This window comes from Taudactylus pleione, unplaced genomic scaffold (assembly GCF_031769625.1).
Source record: "Taudactylus pleione unplaced genomic scaffold, aTauple2 ptg000188l, whole genome shotgun sequence".
NCBI lineage: Eukaryota > Metazoa > Chordata > Amphibia > Anura > Myobatrachidae > Taudactylus > Taudactylus pleione.
In genome coordinates this window covers 3,328,046-3,348,834 of record NW_028284590.1, presented here as the reverse complement: position 1 = coordinate 3,348,834, position 20,789 = coordinate 3,328,046, and the positions used below count along the sequence as shown (strand labels likewise).

The following is a 20,789-nucleotide window of genomic DNA, read 5'->3' as shown; positions in this document are numbered from 1 at the left end:
TCCTGGAAGGCGGACGCAGATCCAAGAAAGGTCTGGAAGCGTTGCCGTTTACCGGAGAAGTTCTCTTCGGTCCGGATCTGGATAAGATTGTGGCCACGCTGGCGGCAGCCAAATCTGCTTGTCTCCCGTCGGCCGCTGCTCCTTCTGGTTCTGGACCATCGTCCTTTCGGTCATCTAGGGCCCAGGGCAGGCCCAAACCACAGTCGTTTCCTCGACAGGCTGGCCCTAAGAAATCGGTCAAGCCCCGGAAACAGGCATGGAGTACCAGACGTCCGGCCCCCAAGCCAGATGACAAGCCTGCGGCCTGACGGTCCGGGTCTCCCCTTGGGGGATCCCAGGGTGGGAGGCCGCCTGCTGCAGTTCTCCCGGTGTTGGTCGTTCACTACGACAGACACTTGGGTTCTGGAGGTGGTCTCTCACGGGTACGCCCTCTCCTTCCGGCACAGACCCCCGGCTCGATTCTTCACCACGGGTCTACCATCAGACCGGAACAAGGCTACGGAGCTGCGGAAGGTATTGCACACTATGCTCCAGGCTGGAGTTATAGTGCCTGTTCCATTCTCCCAGAGGGGCCAGGGTTTCTATTCAAATCTATTTTTGGTACAGAAACCCAATGGGTCATATCGTCCGATTCTCAACCTCAAAGCACTCAACAAGTCTTTGCGGGTCCCGAAGTTTCGGATGGAGACCCTACGGTCCATCATTCTGGCGCTGGAACCTGGGGACTACATGGTGTCATTGGACATACAGGACGCTATGGCGGTCATGGCGGCTTCTCTGCGGCTGCAAGGAGTCCGCATGTTGCCGTACTTGGACGACCTGTTATTGGTGGCAGGATCTCCAGAGCTCCTGTTACACCACTTGGACCTGACCATTGCACTGCTGCAACGGCACGGCTGGCTAATCAACTGGCAGAAGTCCACTCTAATCCCGTCTCGGAGGATTCTGCATCTTGGAGCCTTATTGGACTCGGGACAGCAAAGGATCTTCGTGACGGAGGACAAGATCTCTGCTTTACAGTCAAGGGTGCGCAGTTGTCTGCACAGCCGCCGGGTGTCCTTACACTCGGCGATGAGGTTACTGGGCTCCATGGTGTCGGTGTTCGACATGGTGGAATACGCCCAGTTTCACTCCAGACCTCTGCAGCACCTGATCCTGTCTAAGTGGAACGGGCTGCCTCAGTCTCTGAAGTTCCAGACGATTGTGCTCACCCCGGAGGTTCGCCTGTCCCTTGCGTGGTGGTTAAAGACGACCCACCTCAACAAGGGACGTCCGTTCTGGGTTCCAAATTGGGTCCTGTTGACAACGGACGCCAGTCTTCGGGGCTGGGGAGCAGTTTCGGGTCCACACTTGTTCCAGGGCAGGTGGACACCGACAGAAGCGGAGCTTCCAATAAATATCTTGGAACTCCGTGCGGTCTTCAATGCTCTCCTGCAGGCACAGCGGTTTCTCCAGGGTCACTCGGTGCAGGTCCAGTCGGACAATGCTACCACCGTGGCCTACATAAACAGGCAAGGAGGAACTCGCAGTCGGGCGGCTCTCGTAGAGGTCTCTCGGATCCTGGTTTGGGCGGAGCATAATCTTCCGGCCATATCAGCGGTCTTCATCCCGGGAGTGCTAAATTGGGAGGCGGACTTTCTAAGTCGCCAGGACGTTCATCCAGGGGAATGGTCCCTGCACCCGGACGTTTTTCAACTACTGGTGGACAGGTGGGGTCTTCCAGAAATCGACCTCATGGCGTCCCGGCACAACAACAAGTTGCCGGTGTACGGGTCTCGCACAAGAGACGAAGGGGCGTCTCTGGTGGATGCTCTGTCCGTCCGGTGGACGTTCAGGTTCGCATACCTGTTCCCTCCGGTCTCCCTTCTTCCACGGGTAATCCGGAAATTCAAACAGGAAGGAGGAACGCTCCTGTTGATAGCTCCCGCGTGGCCCAGACGGCACTGGTTCTCAGACCTTCAGGGTCTGTCCGTGGACAGTCCTCTGCGGTTGCCGCTACGACCGGACCTTCTGTCTCAGGGTCCTTGTCTTCACCCGGACCTGACTCGGCTGTCTTTGGCGGCGTGGCTGTTGAGACGGCCATGCTGAGGTCCTGGGGGTTTTCCAGCTCTGTGGTGCGTACCATGTTACGAGCTCGGAAACCGTCTTCCGCGAGGATATACCATCGCGTGTGGCATACGTTCTTCCAGTGGTGTCGACCGAGAGGTTATGCACCGCGGGAGTTTCGTCTGTCTCGGATTCTCGCCTTCCTGCAAGCGGGACTAGATCATGGGCTTCGCCTTGCTTCTTTGAAGGTACAGGTTTCGGCCCTATCTGTCTGGTTTCACCGTAGGATTGCTACAATCCCGGATGTGCGCACCTTTATGCAAGGTGTTCTCCGTATTCAGCCGCCCTTTGTTCCACCTGTGGCGCCTTGGGATTTGGCTGTGGTCCTGAGGGCTCTCCAAGGACCGCCGTTTGAACCACTGGGCTCAGTGGATATTAAATGGCTAACAGCTAAGACTGTTTTCCTTCTGGCCGTTGCTTCAGCCAGACGTGTTTCTGAGTTAGGGGCTCTTTCTTGTAGACCCCCTTTCTTGGTTTTTCATGGGAACAGGGCAGTGCTCCGCACTCGGCCCAAGTTTCTTCCCAAAGTTGTTTCCCAGTTTCATGTTAACGAGGAAATAGTTGTTCCGGCCTTTAACTCACCGGGTCTTTCCGTGGGTGAGGCCTCTTTGGATGTTGTGCGGGCCTTAAGGACTTATGTTGACCGCACTTCTTTGTTTAGGAAGTCGGACGCTTTGTTGTCCTCTATGGCTTCTGTAAAAAGGGTTGGCCTGCTTCAAAGCAAACTTTGGCAGCCTGGATCCGTATGGCTATTTCTGAAGCTTATCTTCATGAAGGCCTACCGGTCCCTCCTTCTCTGAAGGCTCATTCCACTAGGTCTGTGGGTCCTTCGTGGGCAGCTCGACGTGGTGCCTCGGCAGTTCAGATCTGCAAGGCTGCTACGTGGTCTTCTGTCCATATCTTCGTGAGGTATTACAGGTTTGACACCTTCGCCTCTCAGGATGCTTCCTTCGGGCGGCGGATTCTCCTTTCTGCACAGGAGCGTCCCCACCCTTAAAGGATACTGCTTTGGGACATCCCCAAGGTATCCTGTGGATACCCTATGGACCCTGAAGTAGAAAATATGAGATATGGTAAGAACTTACCCTTGTTATCTCTATTTCTACGAAGTCCATAGGGTTCCACAGGACTCCCGCCCTGTCGCACCTGTGCTGCAGATGGGCTTTGCTCTGGTCACCGGTTTTCCGTCTCCCTCTGGTGAGAATGTGATTCTTGTATGTGTCCAGATCTTTGTTCTCTCTCTTCCTTCTCCTCCTCCGGCCTATGGCTTGGTAACTAACTGAGGTGCCTTGGCCCGGGGGCGGGGTATAGGAGGGGGACCTAGTGCATCCTGGGAGGCTGAAAGCTTAACTCTTTGGTGCCCTGCGACTGACGTCACACCTATACCCCAAGGTATCCTGTGGAACCCTATGGACTTCGTAGAAATAGAGATAACAAGGGTAAGTTCTTACCATATCTCATATTTTTAAAATCCTTAAAAAAAACGCCTGCTGTGACCACGTGCGATATTTAAAACACTTGACGCATCCATACCTCACCCCAAAATACCAGACCCAATATGTTCAAACCATTTTCAACTATTTTTTTTTTTTGTCTGTTGCCGTTGTTGCCTTTTTTTGGGGTGAAAAAAACAGCAGTTTTCAACGCTAATTGAATACAGCCCAATGTTGGTTATCTTCAAAATCTTTATAGTGATACAGAGAAGATCGGCATTTTAAGTGCTGTTATTTAAAGGGGTCCTTTTACCATTGTTGTTTCCCCAAAGAGAGCAGTCAGGTCCCCTTCATTGGCACCCACTCCATTACCTTAAGTTTTGGATTCTCAATAATCATTGTTAGTGTCAGCAGCGCAGGTGATTTGCGAAGGCTATCCGTATCGGAAACGCAGAATAATCTAATTACAAACCACCATTTTCTTCCAGACACAAAATACCTCTCGAGGTTGAAAGTCCCCCCATGCTTATAACACCATGGATTTTGTGATATTTGCAATTTTCCTATTTTTAGGTTAATAGTGAGTGTTCTAGTAGAAGAATCACCTTCTGGTGGGAAGGAACACATAATGGAGAGAGGTTCTCTAAAGATGTCCCTACAGGACATGACAGAGGTGGTCAGTTCCTTTAATGACAAACTCATGTCCAGGACCCCAGCAGGTTCTCTGAAACTCATCCGTCTTTATGGGTAACTTATTTCTGCAGGTCTAGACACCCCAGAGTACGTTGAATGATACCACTACTCTATCGCTATGATTGGGTCTATCAATACATGTGCCGCACACTTCATTCGCATTATTCACAATCTAGGAAATATAGATATAAATTAGTTCTCTTGTGTTTTGTGTTGTATAATGTTCCACTTGTGTGTTTTTTTGTTTTGTGAGTATTGTGTACTGTAAAAAATATAAGGTTTTTTTTTATTTATTTTTATTTTTTTACATGACACACCCATTTTCAGATATTTATGAAGATATATTGAGCCAAAGCAAATCATTGTTTTATCCTTATCACTCCTATTACCAGCTTCATACATTTATTTTTATTTTATAAATCTTGTTTTACTTTAGGATTGACCATATAGTGCTTTCTTCATGGCTTTAAACCTCTCCATATATTATTTCTCTAGGAATTTTTTTTTTTTTTTTTTTTTTCCGTCTTCAGTTACAGCTATGACAACCCTCAAACTCTTATTTATTTCTCATACCAATTTGAAACAACAAACTTTTCATTTGACAGCCCGACTATCCCAGGTTTGTTTTTGAGAGGGGAAAAAAAAAAATTCTGATTTTTCTTTTCTCATTTAACTTTTGCTAGGCATGTGGGGATCCCAAGGCAAAGCCTTCTTATCTGATCGACAAAAACTTAGAATCTGCCGTAAAGTTTATTGTCCGGAAGTTTCCAGCAGTTGAAACCCGCAACAACAATGTAAGTAAACTGCATTCCTTTAATGTATAGCGATCTAGTATTTTTTTTTTATTTTTTTTTAAAGCAACAAATGATGGACCTCTTTGTAGTGGCTATTTAATGTGTTCTAGAGCCAGCCAATTTGTATGATGAATGCAGCCGATCCGTTAAATCGAAGTCGGTGATATCACTGAGATGCACGCAAAGTGATGCCTGGGTACATAATAAGGGTAGACGTTGGAGATCTCTTTGCAGCTTTAAAAAACGGATTTTGCAATGCTTTTTATAGATGATGTTCTCCGATAACCATTTAGCTCTTTCATTAGTGGAGCCCCAAGACCTGCGCTCTGAAACCATTTTCCCAGGGTTCCAGTGTTGCTTGTTGTACAGCACCTGCAAAAGCCTGTGTGTGAGTGGTGGAAAGACACGAGCATTGAGCAGGGCAGCACAGATGGTGTAATGGTTAGCGTTACTGCCGCACAGCACTGAGGTTGTGGGTTCAATTCCCACCACGGCCCTACCTGTGCAGAGTTTGTATATTCTCCCTGTGCTTGCGTGGGTTTCCTCCGGGTACTCCGGTTTCCTCCCACACTCCAAAAATATACTGGTAGGTTAATTGGCTCCCAACACAAATTAACCCTAGTGTGTATGCGCATGTGATAGGGAACATAGATTGTAAGCTCCACTGGGGCAGGTACCGATGTGAATGGCCAAATATTCTCTGTAAAGCGCTGCGGAATATGTGTGCGCTATATAAATAACTGGCAATAATAATAAATAATAATAATTGAGCGCGCAACTTACTGTGGTCTTCTCGCTTGCATCCATTTTTGAATGCAGCAGAGTAACACTTAAAAAAGAGCCTTATGATAGTTTGCATGAGGGGTTATTTTTCCCCTGAAGCTACACACAACCTTAAACTTATTTAACATATGATGAAGTTCTATGCATTTTGTTGAAATTTTTTATTTAATGTGATCATCATGTTTGCCAGCTCAGGGCATTCTCCATTAATATATAGGTGTATTGAATCTTATTAGGTGCAAAAGTACCCCCAACATAAAATACTTTGTATTCTTACACTTTTTCCTCGCCCTTGCATGACTTTAGCAACTAATTTCACGTGTTTAATTCTAACTTTATCCACCTCCTGGCCTGCGTGCTTTAAGGATACTGAAAGGTACCTTGCAGCTCAGCCTGCAGCCCTTGCTGTGTATCCTATCGTTAGGTGACTGTATGCAGAATATAATCCTCTATGTTCGTCTTCCAACGCAGCAGTCTCATAGGTTGGCGTTTGCAGGGTGCACCTTTTGAACTGGACAGGGAAGATGCAAATCTCCCTAATAGAGCAATATGAATTTTCCATAGCCAAATGTATAAAGTTGCACTTAGAAGTCCCTGGAAGAGAATATCTCCTCGGAGCACATAGACTGCCCCACTGTATCCATTACCTTCTCCTCCGCCAGCCTCTGGACCAGGAGGACCCCTGGCACTGCAATACTGATAATGGGGGCAGCCTTTTTATGAGGAAACTGTACCTACAGGCAGCTGGAAGAATTTTATACAAAGAGGGGTTTAAATACTATTTGCACCAATACATTCACTTTTTCGCCATTTGTCTTCCTGCTAGGTATGGAATTAGTTGAAGCATTGAGAGAACCTTTGATCTTTATATAGATTGGCATATTTAAATGATATCCCTCCCCCCACCGCACAATCTTGTGATGTAATTTTAGTAGGAACACTCGCAAAATATTGTACTTTTTTTTTTTTTGTTCCTTTTTTTGGGGGGCCATTTCAGGCATGAATTTTGGTCCAGTAGACATTCCCTTTTTTCTCATCACCGTAGGTTCTCTATACCCCCTACTATACATTGTAGTCCCCCTACTATACAGTGTTATGAGATACTTCTAGAAATGGTAGATAGCGGAGCAGACTAATCAGCCTTAATAAGGTTAGCTAAGAATTTGAGGGTTTTTTTGTTTGTTTGTTTTTTGTGTTTTTTTTGTTTTTACTGTGCTCTTGTTCCTGAAATGAATCCATTAAAGTGGGAGAGCTTCCTTCTTAATTCTATTTAATGAAAATGACTCAATACAACCACAAATATCTACTGTTTTTTTTTTTATTTCCCCTATTAAAAAAACAAAACAAAACAAAAAAACAGTTGCCCTTCACGTAAACTCATTCCTGGGATAACCTGGCGTGATTGTACAAGTCCTTGTTAAACAGAGGAGGAGGGGTGACCCTCCAGCACTAATGTCCTGTTGGTAATATTGGCTAAACATTCTACATATCTAACCCTCAGTTCTCTTCTGTTGAGGCCAGAGCCTTTCACAGTGTTGTCACATGTGGGAAATAAATGTACGACACCTAATGGTTCCAGGGAAGACTATAGCATTCCTAGCTATGCTAACATGCTCTGTATGAAGCTGTAGCCATGCCTTTATTGATTCATTTCCGACACACTGAAAGGGTGATTCACTCACTGCGCGTTCTAGGGTTGGAGCGAAAGCTGGTTTAACCTGTTCCTTACCTGCGAACCTGTATTGCCATGCAGCACAGAGTAAATAAGTGTGTGCAGTTGGGCTGCCTGGGAAGTGTTGGGAATCTCAGTACAGTACTGTAGCAGTTGTTTATATATTTGAGCACATTTCATACCAGGCTGGGTGTGTTCTTTGATGTCCATACTTTGCACCCGATGAACAAGGTGTCATTTGTACATCAGAGTATTTTCCAGAGTGCCCGATTTACTGCAGAACTTATTAGTAAGGCTATCATTAGTCCAGAATGTTGGGAATTGTATGGAAATGGATACATTGTAATGCACAAACGTGGTTTGACCTTTAACTTCAGTCATTACAATTTTTAGTCTGTGTGGCCTTGGAGCAAAATGACCTGTACACCAGGCCAATAATAACTCCGTTCCCCAAATATCACCAACAGGCCATGTTTTGTGGATTTCTTTATCCATGCACAGGTGAGTTAATCTATTTTGCTGAGCCAGTAATTATGCCACCTGCTTCCACAGACAGAAAACTTGAGGGTTGAGGATTGAGAACCAATACTGTACACATTGGACCTGCCACCAAGTTAGACAGAAATCTGACGTATTTTGTTCCCGAACTGCGTGCATGTAAACACTGGGAAGATTCTCCCATATGTAGAGTTGTACGCCAGTGATCGCGCTGACCGGACTGGAGGGGCGGGGGACTAGTTGAGGAGACTCCGCCGGTGGCTATTGGTTGAGAAGATGCTGCCGGCGGCGATTGGCGGCTGCAGCTCAGTTTTTAAAACCGGGTCCCCATCTCCTTGTAGCGTGTAAAGATTCGCTATTGGGCGTATTTTGATATCCCTGGTACACATCTTACAAAGCACCTGCCCCCTGTGTGCGCCTGGTATGCTGTTAGGCATCAGTGTTCATTAGCACCTACTCTATACCAGTGTAAAAAGCACACCTCCAAACAGGCATATTTGCGCTTACGTCTAACGCTGCATAGCCTGCTGTTCCGTTGCTGCGCTCTCACTTTGCCAATGTGAGGATTCCCTGTAACAGTTCAGTTACACGTATTTCGTCGTAAGTCTACATGCGATCCAAATGCATATGACCCTGCATTACCTGCACTTGCGTGCTCATATTTCCAGAACTTGCGCAGTGCAGAAACTCGGGACCTACGCTCTGACCACAGGTGTACACTCTGTGGTGTTTTTATTTTACCTTACTGTGTTAATAGGAGATGAGCATGTGCTCAGTAAGAGACGGACAGAGTACCTTTTATATATTCACTTTTCTTTCATGAGAGGGATGTCACGCACACATCATTATAAACAACGCTGACGGTGCAATCATGAAGTACCATGATTTTACACTGTAAACTAGTGGTTCCCAAAAAAGGGTCCGGTTGTCGGCGGCAGGTCTCTGGGATTCCTTCTCTCTGGCAGTCGTCTCCTTTTCTTGGGTCCTGTCCAGCGGCCACGTCTTAGACGGCAGTGGGTCCTGACTCGGCAGCGTCGGGACCTTCAGCAATCACACATCTTCGTCTATCAGGCTGCGGGTAAGGGCACTCAGGGTCCATCACAGCACCCATCTTTCCGGTAGTGGGTCCCTCGTTGATCTGACCCTACTGCGGTCTCCCTTCTTCACAGCGGGGTAACAGCAGCCTCTTGCTCATCTGGGCGCCGGCTTCCACCTGTTCCGAAAAAATACTGGCTGGGCTCCGACTGGGGTGCCGCGGCGCACAGCTTGGGAACCACTGCTGTAATCTAAAATGACCATGTTTTGACGCAGAATGTGGTTTGGCTGCTAGCTGCAGGCTGTCTACAGTCTTGAAATATAGCAGAACCTATTGTTTGGAGGTCATGCTATATGTACAGTCAGGTGCATAAATATTGGGACATTTGACAGAATTTTCATGTTTTGGCCTCTATTCACCACCACAATGGCTTTGAAATGAAACAAACTAAGCTCTCCGGTGCGTTTTTTCTGTTTAAGAATGTTCCAAACAGTTGATTTGGCCACACCTAATGTTTTTGCTATCGCTCTGATGGGTTTGTTTTGATTTTTCAGCCTAATGATGGCTTGCTTCACTGATAGTGACAGCTCTTTGGTTCTCATATTGAGAGTCGACAGCAACTGATTCCAAATGCAAATGTCACATCTAGAATCAACTCCAGACCTTTTACCTGCTTAATTGATAATGAAATAACGAGGGAATAGCCCACACCTGTCCATGAAATAGCTTTTGAGTTGATAGTCCCATTACTTTTGGCCCCTTAAAAAGTGGGAGGCACATATAGAAACCGTTGTAATTCCTACACCGTTCACCTGATTTGGATGTAATTACCCTCAAATTAAATCTGAAAGTCTGCAGTTAAAGCACATCTTGTTTGTTTCATTTCAAAGCCATTGTGGTGGTGAACAGAGGCCAAAATATGAAAATTCCGTCAATGTCCCAATATTTATGCACCTGACTGTATAAGGGAAGATGGTTTGAGTAGATTATTTCATCATCTTGTAGGTGGATATGCTGCTGTCATGGCTTCCAAACAAAATATCTACCGTGCATGTGAAAAATAAGCCAAAAGCATACAAATGTGCATTAAACAAAAAACTAAAAAATAATGAAAATAGTTGTGTGGATATCTGGATAAAAATAGTTTACTTAGATTAAATATGCCAACTCCTGGTGAAAACATTAACTATAGTTAGTCAGCTTTCATTCTATGGTGTCATGAAATCGCTTTGCTTTTAATGTGCATTTTCTCATTGTGAATTCACACTATCCCCGTAACTGTATCTTAGCTTTCTAATATCTCTCTCTGCTTTGCTCATTATTCTCTCGTGTCTAACAAGAAGTGTTTTTGCTTTTTTTCTTTCTTTTGTTCTTCTTTTTTTTTTTTTTTTTGCTTCTGTCGTTCTTGTGACTATTTCTATTTCTCGATCATTTTTACTGTATTTTATGTTTGTATCTACATTTATTTTGCATGCGTAACGTGGCTTTGCCTGGATATTCTGTTTGGTAAGTTCAGAATTTTAAGTGTCCCTATGCTTCTACATCTGAGAACGATGCCTTCCTCTATCTTTCAATTAACAGCTATTTTACTCTTAACGTCTTTTTGTGGGCGACGGATTATTATTTTTTTTCTTTTCATTCTGTGCGTTTGACACATTGCGTAACAATCTTTTAAATGCGGCTGTCTTTGTATGTTGCTTGCAGGGTGGTAAGTGCTAAAGAAATTTTTTTTAAAAAGCTTCGAGCCTGAGACCAAATTATTGAATTATTTGCCGTTTTGTTGTTTTTAGCTGAATATATGCCTTTAATTTTACAGCAACAGCTTGCGCAACTCCAAAAAGAAAAATCTGAGATCCTGAAAAACCTGGCACTTTATTACTTCACATTTGTGGATGTTATGGAATTTAAGGTTGGTGTTTTAGCTTGTTACTAGTTCTGTTATTATAATGGTTGTGTTCTTCGCTTTTCATGGTGATCCCAGATGGGACCATCCGCACTGGTGTCTGTGTTGATAGCGCTGGCAGCATAGTACAGAGATCAATGGACCTCTGTGCCTTGGTACAGCCCCAGCGTTTTTGTAGCGTTGTTCCATTCAATAGACTATGAAAGAGAACTTTTGTAGAGGGATGAGCTTATGAATATTCCTAGTTAGGCACAGGTTATTTAACCACTTGTGATTATAAAACAAGGTTCTTATTTCTTCCTACTTTGAATAAAAAAAAAGTTCTAATTTGATAAGATGTGAACAATTATAATCTCTGACGAGGGGCTCCCCAGTTAAGGTGATTATTATTTTTACAGACTCAAAATCCAAAGTCCTTTTAATTGGGGGAATTCGGTCAGTAAATTGTCACTTTGGGCTATTCTTCATTCATATTTTATCCGATCTCCTAAATCTGAACCTAATACAGTATGTGGGGTTATCTGACACATATCTGGTTGTTTTTTTTTTTTTTTAAATCTCATTTGATTGGAGAGTTCCATACAGTTTGTGGCCAGTCCTATGACTGAGTTCAGTATTCTAGCAGACTAGTCCCTTTACACAATACTGCATTAAAAGCAGATTTGTAGTGTTCTGTGTGTGTGTGTTGTTTTTTTTTTTTTTTTTAAATGTGTACCACTCTCTCCCATTATAGTGCCCCGAAAGCCGGGTACACATTACCCGATCCGCCAATGCAAAGTCCTATAGAACGATATATCAGGCGGGCAGAACACACTGCACGATACGGTGTCCCACTCCCTGATACATCGTTCACATACACGATTCGCCCTCCTAACGTCGGTAGCTGGGTCCTCCGTTTGCCGTGCATGCCCGCTGATGGAGCGACCCCAATGTCACTGCCCGGGAGCTTGCATAGTGCACACACACTAGATGATCCGGACGATATCTCTGTCCAATTCACCATCTCATCCGAGAAATCGTCGAGTGTGTACCCAGCATAAGACTTTCTGCCCCAGTACAGTGTCTACATTCCTATGAGAATGCATGAATCAGTGTTCTTCCACAATTCTGTTTCGCTGAGACGTGTTCGCCTAGGTGGGGGCTGTGGGGCTAAGTGCTGTGCAGTGACCACTATTGATTATATTCCTATTCTTATTTTTCTAGGATCATGTATGTGAACTGCTTAACACTATTGACGTTTGTCAAGTTTTCTTTGATATTGTAAGTATACAAGAATGTGTGTGTGGTTACAGAACGGTTTCCTGAATAACGTTTTAAGTAATAACTGAAATGCATATACTTGAGCCCTGCAGGACTGTATCAGTGGGTCATTGACCTGTGTGTAGGTGTAGCTACTTAGTGTATATTATACACACCTGTGGTTTAAAGTGCACCTGTCACCTACATTCAGCAGTGTTGGCTAAACCAGTAATTATGAGAATGCAGCCTATATTCATGGCCTCCTGTTTATGTAGGACTGGTTCCTAGGCTGCTTTATCTTGAAGTGGGTTCAGTTCACAAAATGAAACCAGCTGTATGTGCATAGGTTACAGATACAAATGGGTTTTGTCTTTGGGTAGGCCTGGCTAACCTGTAACTCCAGCTGTTGTGAAACTACACGTCCCAGCATGCCCTGTCACAGTTTTGTTATTAGGGAATGCTGAAGCTGTGGCAGGGCATGCTGGGATTTGTAGTTTCATAACAGCTGGAGAACTTTTAAAGGAGACATCACATCTTTGTAAATATATTCAGTTTATGCATCGTATTTGCAGATAAAGTTCATTTGCACCAGTGTTTATATCCTGGTCATTATGTTTATGGAGCATCCTCAACAAAAGATTTTTTATTAAACATAATAATAACTGTGGTGTCGAATACAACCCATAGTGGGGGATCACTATAACAAAGTGTATTTATAATTGTATGCTTTGTCTTACATAGATACTAAACTGCAGTGTTGTGTATTTAACATCCTATAAATTCCAGTTTTTGTTTAGAGGACTGCTTAACCTATTAAGTGGGTAGAAGATCACTTAGCAAACTGCAGAACTGAATTTCCCATCCTCCTACATTGTTTGATCACTTTTCTGTAAAGATTTGTCCCCCCAGTGCTGGTATTGGCCGCAGCCCTCGGTAGGTTTTTGGGCGCTGGACTACAGCTTAGCAATAGATAATTATGCTGGGCCATACCCACCACCTGGTAATAGAGGACTGCCGAATCCGTTTTCTATACCAACTTAGAGTGGCGTTGGAGGAAGTGGGTGTGGGTAGGCAGGAGAGGACAACAAGGCACCGAGGGAGGTGTATTAAACCTTCTAATGAGGACAAGTGGAAGAATTTACCATAGCAACCAATCCGCATCTAGCTATCATTTCATAGAATGTACTAGATCAGTGATCTCCCAACCTCGGTCCTCAAGGCACACTAACAGTCCTGGTTTTAGTGATATCCATGCTTAAGCACAGATGGTTAAATCAAAATAACTGAGGTACTAATTATGTCACATGTGCTCAAGTATGGCTATCCTTAAAACCTGGACTGTTAGTGTGCCTTGAGGACCGTGATTGGGAAACCCTGCACTTGATAAATGATGGCTAGAATATGGTAGCTATGGGCAACTCCTCATGTCCTCTTTAGACAGTGTGATACATTTCCACCACAATTCCTTGATTTGCAGCCTGTGATTGGTACACGTGAGTGGAGGCAGCAACGAGATTGCATAGTGTCCTTTCTGACACTCCTACTGGCATACAGTCTTTCAGTTTCATTCCAGGAGTCCAAATACTGTGACTATATGTATGGTGTACAAATGACAGCACTGTAAAAGTGTAAAAAAGGAGATATTTGCATAAACACTCTCATATTAGCATTTCCAGTCATTGTGCAATTGGTTTACAGTGCAGTTTTCTAATCATCTGTTAGAGCTTTTCTTCTCTTGCTATAGAGGTTAACGATCCTGTCTTTGTTCTGCAGACTGTCAACTTTGATTTAACCAAGAACTACTTAGATCTGATAATAACTTACACTACACTAATGATAATGCTTTCTCGGATTGAAGAGCGAAAAGCAATTATAGGACTCTACAACTACTCTCATGAAATGACTCATGGTTCCAGGTATTTGCGTTATGATGTATTTAAATACTGTCTTCTTGATTTTAAAATTAAAGTTGGGAACAAATCCTTGTAAAAAAAAAAACACAAACTTTGTAAATTAGGATTTTTTTATTCTTTTGGAACTTGTAGCATTAATTATCACAATTTTACGTCTGCAGAAAAATCATTTTGAATCTTACAACTTTTCTTGTAACAGTCATTTAATTGCTTTGTGGGTTTAAGAAATGTGAAGTCGGAATCGTAGAGCTTATTGTAATTATAGAGCCGTTAACCTGCAAATATTGAGAAATATGCTTTTAGGGGGCGATTCAATTGTTTCTGAGTTATGGTTCTAATGCCGTGTGTGCTCACCCAGAAGCATCAGCTTTTGCCGTGCAAAGCATCTTAACCCACCTAAAGTACTGTTTTGGGCACCCAAAGAGCCAACTTATCACACATTTCTGCTGTCACCCCAGGAGGCTGCGAGCAGGAATGTGTGTAGCTGCGGCTCTTCGCACCCGGATACAGCAGCAATAGAATTGCTCATTCGGGCACCTAAAAGAAATAGCCGCGGTAAAAACAATTGAATTGTTCCCTTAGTATTAGTCCTTTTACTAGAGCATTTTTGTAGTCACAGTGCATTGTTTTATATGTTCTTACTAGTGATCGGGAGTATCCTCGACTTGGACAGATGATAGTAGACTATGAAAATCCTTTAAAAAAGATGATGGAAGAGTTTGTACCCCACAGTAAGGTAATGATAGAATTTGTAACGTGACAGGCCATTTTTAATTTTTTTTTAAATGGAACTTCCCTGAAATAACTAATTTATTCATCAGTAAGTAAATTAGCCCAGCATGATCTGTACCATTCCAGTTTTTTATTTGCGATCTTTTAAACAAATGCTGTTCGTGTAGAGCTTCAGGATTTTACATTCGTTAGTACAGAAGCACAGTTCATTGGCTCGTAGTCTCATAGTTAACAGGTGGGTTCACACATAAGAACGTGGCTAGTGACGGTACCGCATGTTTGAGGGTAAACGGACTCAAATAATAGTGACTCCACCCTTTTAGCCATTGTCCAAACCTGGTCACTCACACTGTATTACCCGTGTTATTGACAGTTAGCTGCATATTACTTCATGCATTATCTTAAAATATGCCTGATACTGTTTCTAAATGGATCGGGTCATTGTCATACATGCTGATGTTATCAGAAGAATACCGCTGTTTTCCTGTGTGTTACCAAACGAACAGGCCCCAGTGTCAGCAGAAGAGATACATAGCCAAGGGGTACCCCCAATCTAGTGCTCAGCCAAGTACATGGATTGGTTTGTGTATGTCCATTGTGGTTTATATTCATTTGGGTTCTTATATTTTGTCAGAATAGCCACATTGAATGATTAAACCAGATGCTGGGTCTCAGGTTTATACCTTCTCTCCTGAGTCTGTCTGTTATAAAGCTTCTGTGTGGGATCAGACATCTGGGAACAGATTTATGTGTAGTTATAGTACAATGTGTGTGTGACAATCCTAATACTGTCCACGCACTAATAATGTCTTCCTGCCCCATCACAACTAGATTGTAAGGTGCAGGAGATAATAATTTTGTTTAATTCCAATTTTTATGCCTCCATTGTATTGTGTAAAAAAGAAATAAAAAACCATATGTGTGTGTGTGTGTGTGTGTGTGTGTGTGTGTATATATATATATATATATATATATATGTATGTATGTATATATATATATATATATATATATATATATATATATGACAACTAGGTGACCGGCACTCCGTTAAAAGAGAAAACAGCTCCGGTGTCCTTCCCAGAAAATTCAGTATATAGATCGGAGATGGGAGGCACTCAGCGAGACTTACAACAGAAATAAATCACGGCAATACTGTGCGTCCTTTGGTCAACGTTTCAGTGTAAACCACTTTTATCAAGACATATGTCTTGATCTATATGTGTGTGTGTGTATATATATATATATATGTATATGACCAGTTTTAAACTCCACCTAAAATTAAAGTGCAAGAAACTAGCATGGATAAACCAAATCAGTCCATTACAATCTGCGGTTATGTACTATTTTAGGTAAAATGAAGATCAAAATAATAAGAAAAACTTAAAAACAAGGAAAACCGTATTTGAAACATTTCTAGTGTCAATGGGGGACATGTATCAAGCTGTGGAGAGAGATAACGTACCAACCAATCAGCTTCTAACTGTCATTTTACAGGCTGTTTGAAAAATTACAGTAGCTGATTGGTTGATTTTTTTTTTTTTTTTTTCTGTCTTTCCCCACGGCCCCTCCTCTTCTGTTTTATACAGAGCAGATATCAGACAGGTGGAGAAGTTGCAAATGGCAGCCAATCAGCTACTAGCTATCTCATTATGGAATGTACTAGAGAAATGATAGCTAGAACTGAATTGGTTGCCCTCTCAGGAAGGTTTGATACACTTCATACCATAATGGCATTAAGGGAGGATGTATTTCAAAAGTAACCACTGTTTTATACCTGGAGTTGTGACGCCCCCCTCTGGAGTAACGGGAGCGCAAGTCATTGGGACCATCACACATTGCACCATTAGTTGAAAGTTTCGGCACAAGTAATTAGGGAGGCAGGGCTATATCCATTGTTACATGCGAGATCCAGAGTGGCCCCATAACGCTATGCTTTTCCAGCCAGTCTGTATATTGGATCCAACTTTGTGGAAGTCCAATATCATTAGTGGCAACCTCAATATACAGTATCTGTGCAGGATATTTGTGGGGGCTAAGATTACTGCACTGTTGTCCTCAGTTACCTTGTATGTTACATTTGGCTTGGCAGCATCTAATGAACGGCTACGTCTGTTGGAGAAGTGCTGGAGTTATAATCATTTTCCTATCTGTGCGTTTAATCTCCTATAAGCATCCCAATCAATTTGTAACTCTGAGATTAAAAAAAAACAAAATCTTCTTGGAACACGTTCTACTTATCACTGCAGCTCCGTAACCAAAATAACAGCATTGGCCTGCAGTTGTGATTTTAATAGCTGCAATTATTATACTGCAGAGTATTTATTCACTTTTCTTCTCTTGCTGTATAAATATATCCATATTCCTTCCGTTATACAGAGATTGAGGATCGCTTTGTGTTTTCTCTTTTAGTCTTTGTCAGATGCCCTAATTTCACTTCAGATGGTTTATCCTCGGAGAAATCTATCGGCAGAACAGTGGCGAAACGCCCAGCTCCTCAGCCTCATCAGTGCCCCAAGTACAATGTTGAACCCGGCACAATCGGATACGGTAGGACTACATCAACAAAAACAGCTAGGGGTCAATTTATGAGCCGTCGGTTTCAAAACCGACGGACACTGATGGCGTGTTTGTATCTAAACGGTGTGCAATTTACTATCCATCGGTTTTCAGTGTCATTTGAGAACCGAAGGCGATGTTGGTTTTTGCTTGTGTTAAGTTAGTCAGTGTTGTGATTTCCTATGGAAATCAAAAACCATCCAAAAACTGACTAACACACCAAAGTGTTTTTCTATTGGCCCAAATATACCACACGCTATTTCTCCATCACAAACTCCTTATAAAAATTCCCCAAAGCGCCCAGGCACATTGTGAGGGGCTAGTGAGGTGTTAGAGTTGAATTTTGAGAGTATTTCGGTGAGTTATACAACAGTTAGCTAAAAGTTGTCTTATGTTTCTATGTGGAGTCTTTAGTTTAACGTTTGTCTCGTCAGTGTTTATTTGCGTTGGTGTGTAGGTGAGGAGTGCAGTGTAAAGTCGGGTATCCACTTGTAGATATACAAATGAGCGCACGACAGCAATGTCGTAATCGTGCTGTCGTTTGTATAGCTAGTGATGTGCCTAGACTGAACATTCACTAGTGCCTAGACTGAACAGGCACATCCTCATCCCCGCACATGCTGAACCTGACGAGATTGTCAGGTTGACCAGCATGTATGGGCGATGTTGGAAGCAACCAGCGGGCATGCACATCGCTGGTCGCTTCTGACTAAACATGCCCGATGCATGCGCGATTTACAAGTGATTGCACGATAACGACGTCGTTATCGTGCAATCGCTTGGTTAAATCGCTGTGTGGATACCCCCCTTTAGTGTAGGTTTTCTTTTTCTGTGTTTATCTTGTAAGTCTTTGTGGTGTTTGTTATTCCTTTACATGGAGGAAGAGCAGAGAGGAGGTTAGGGAGCGTGAGGTAAAGGAAATGGCGCCGGAGGTGGATCGGGAGTCTAACTTAGCGGAAGAGAGGAAGGCAGCCATAACCAAGTCTAGACGTTATGTCCGATCTTTTGTTAGGAGGAGAATGTGGTCCTGCTGCACGCATTAGTGCCAAATTATGATGCGTTTTTGGGATTCAGGCTTCACACACTTCATTTTGGCGTAACAAACATCTGTGGACGGTGGCAGTGGAGGCTGTTAATGCTATCGGCCATTTCACGAGGAGCAGCTCCCAGTGTGCTAAGTGCTTCTCTGACGTCAAACACAGGTGGTCTCAGCCAATGTGCGTGCAATCTGTAACACCCAGGACATTGGGCATGCCCGCGAGACTACAGTAAGCTGGGACTCCCGGCTGTAAAAGGAAAGGGTCTCTAGTGCTGCCTTGACCTGGGTGAGATGGCAGCTAAAAGTTGGCTGAGATATGCCGAGCACATTAGACGTGACTGACTGGAAGGAGCCAGTGGCAAAAAAATGCGGCATCTAGCGCAGGCCTGATACGTCACGTGACCGTGCAGTGTCTGGCTAAAGCTGTTCCTTGATGAGATCATACAGATTCAGGTGGTACGGTTGAGGTGGAACATCTGTAATGACCTCACCAACAGACACTGCATTGAGATTTAGCTGCTCCCTGAAGAACCTAGGCCTGCGTAGGCTCTGCGGTACCTCATGAAGCTGTGTCTCTGCTGTTTCTGCGTTCCTGGCTCCTTTGTCAGGTGGTGGTGTGCTGCATATCTCACGTAAGCCTACCTCCCAACATGACCCTCTCCAGGAGGGACACAATGCTCTGGTCCTGGACTTCCCTGGTAAGAGGTGGGGCTGCAGCGCAGTCCACAATTCAAATAGGGGAGTCACACCAACTGTCAATTTCACACACTGCCAAACATCACTGGCTGGGACTCACTGGCAGTTGGTGTGACTCCCCTATTTGAATTTTGGACTGTGCTGCAGCGCCACCTCTGGAGCCGCCACCAATCATAAATTACCAGGGAAGTCCAGGACCAGAGCATTGTGTCCCTCCTGGAGAGGGTCATGTTGGGAGGTATGCGTAAGTGCTGAGTATAGACTACTCTTCAAATGCCATAGTGTGTGTGTGTGTGTGCCTTTTTATTGGCATCATGGTGAAGCTTTGTCCAATAGAATGTGTTTTAGAACTCACATGCCTGTCAGTTGGTAGTGTATTATATGGGTAGGTTGGCCGTCTGTTTTTGGTCGGTTTGCAGAACAGCTCTTAGTAAATATGCTGTTTGTATACTTGTCTATGTTAAATAATTTGATAGTTTAGTCCGATGCTCCATTGTATTCTAAAGTCTGTCATTTGTTCGGTTTTCTCTTTATTTTGACTTAAGTAAATGGGTGGATTGCAAAACCGACAGAAGATCGCCCAAAAAAAGCAAAACCGGTGGTTAGTAAATTTACCCCCCCTTACTCTCAGGGCAGATATCTGCTGTCTGTAGTAGCTTGGATTATAAATGTGGGAGACTTGGCAGCCATAACAGACCAGCTCAGTTGTCATTGATAAGCCATAAATACGGATCAGTTATTCATTTTATCTGACACATTGCACAACTATGAGAATTGATCACGTCGTAAAGATGTTAATTTGCTGTCAACTTGCAGATGCCGTGTGAGTACCTGTCACTGGACGCAATGGAGAAGTGGATCATTTGTAAGTGCCCCATAAATATTTACCCATGTGCGCTGTGTATGTCTATATTGTACAAAACCGATACAAGCGTCTGTTGATGATTCACTATTTGAAGCAGGAAATGCTGGTGTCACCGTGTGCCGCGCAGTCCTGGTTGATCAATAGACTATACAATAATTAGACTTTAGGAGAATACATATTGGGGTCTTTTCTAGTGGTGAATAAAAACGTTGCTCTCTAGCAGGGATTAAAGATCGTTACAGCTACAGTATGTAATTCACTTATTCACTTCCTGTTGACTGAATGGTACAGCCAAAGGGGGCAGTAGGGGGGGTTATATGGACACTTAAAGCACATCTGCTGAAGCCCCATGTTCTGCGCTTCAGCTTGAAGATCTTCCAGTCATTATTATTTACCCTTATACCACCATTACTGATCTGATTCTATTCTGCAGAACTTAGACGTGTTTTGAAAATTAGTTATGTCAAAAGTAAGGCAGGCCCTGTTGGTTCAATCATACGGACGTACAGAAAAATCTGATGCCATCAGTGGTAGCTTAAGGGCTCCATACATCTGCTAGCGGATCCGACCGGAACTGCTGATCTGCCGGTCGGAAATGCAGATTGACGGCCATCGATGATCGCCGATTTATCGGTTATGTTCCTCATGTTAAAATTCCCCAATTTGCTGATCGATCAGCAAATCGGTGAAATCCAACATGTTGGACTTCACTGATGCTCCGGCATCTGGTGAACGGAGATTTGGACAAAGATGTGTGGGGGCCTTTACTTGACCTCTTGTTCACAATGTTAGTGCTGGGAGCATGTTTCACCTCGAGGGGTAAATTTACTA

General features: G+C 43.6%; 1 protein-coding gene across 4 annotated transcripts in view; it reads left to right on the top strand.

Annotated features, from left to right (window-relative positions):
* Positions 1-20,789, top strand: part of NCKAP1 (NCK associated protein 1) — a 128,876-nt gene that overhangs the window by 36,919 nt on the left and 71,168 nt on the right. For all 4 annotated transcript variants that reach the window (XM_088476364.1, XM_088476366.1, XM_088476363.1 and 1 more), the window contains 7 exons: positions 4,916-5,026; positions 10,832-10,924; positions 12,122-12,178; positions 13,931-14,073; positions 14,716-14,806; positions 17,212-17,349; positions 19,910-19,958. In XM_088476364.1, coding sequence (XP_088332490.1) covers positions 4,916-5,026; positions 10,832-10,924; positions 12,122-12,178; positions 13,931-14,073; positions 14,716-14,806; positions 17,212-17,349; positions 19,910-19,958 — 682 coding nt within the window. The remainder of the gene's footprint in view (positions 1-4,915; positions 5,027-10,831; positions 10,925-12,121; positions 12,179-13,930; positions 14,074-14,715; positions 14,807-17,211; positions 17,350-19,909; positions 19,959-20,789) is intronic.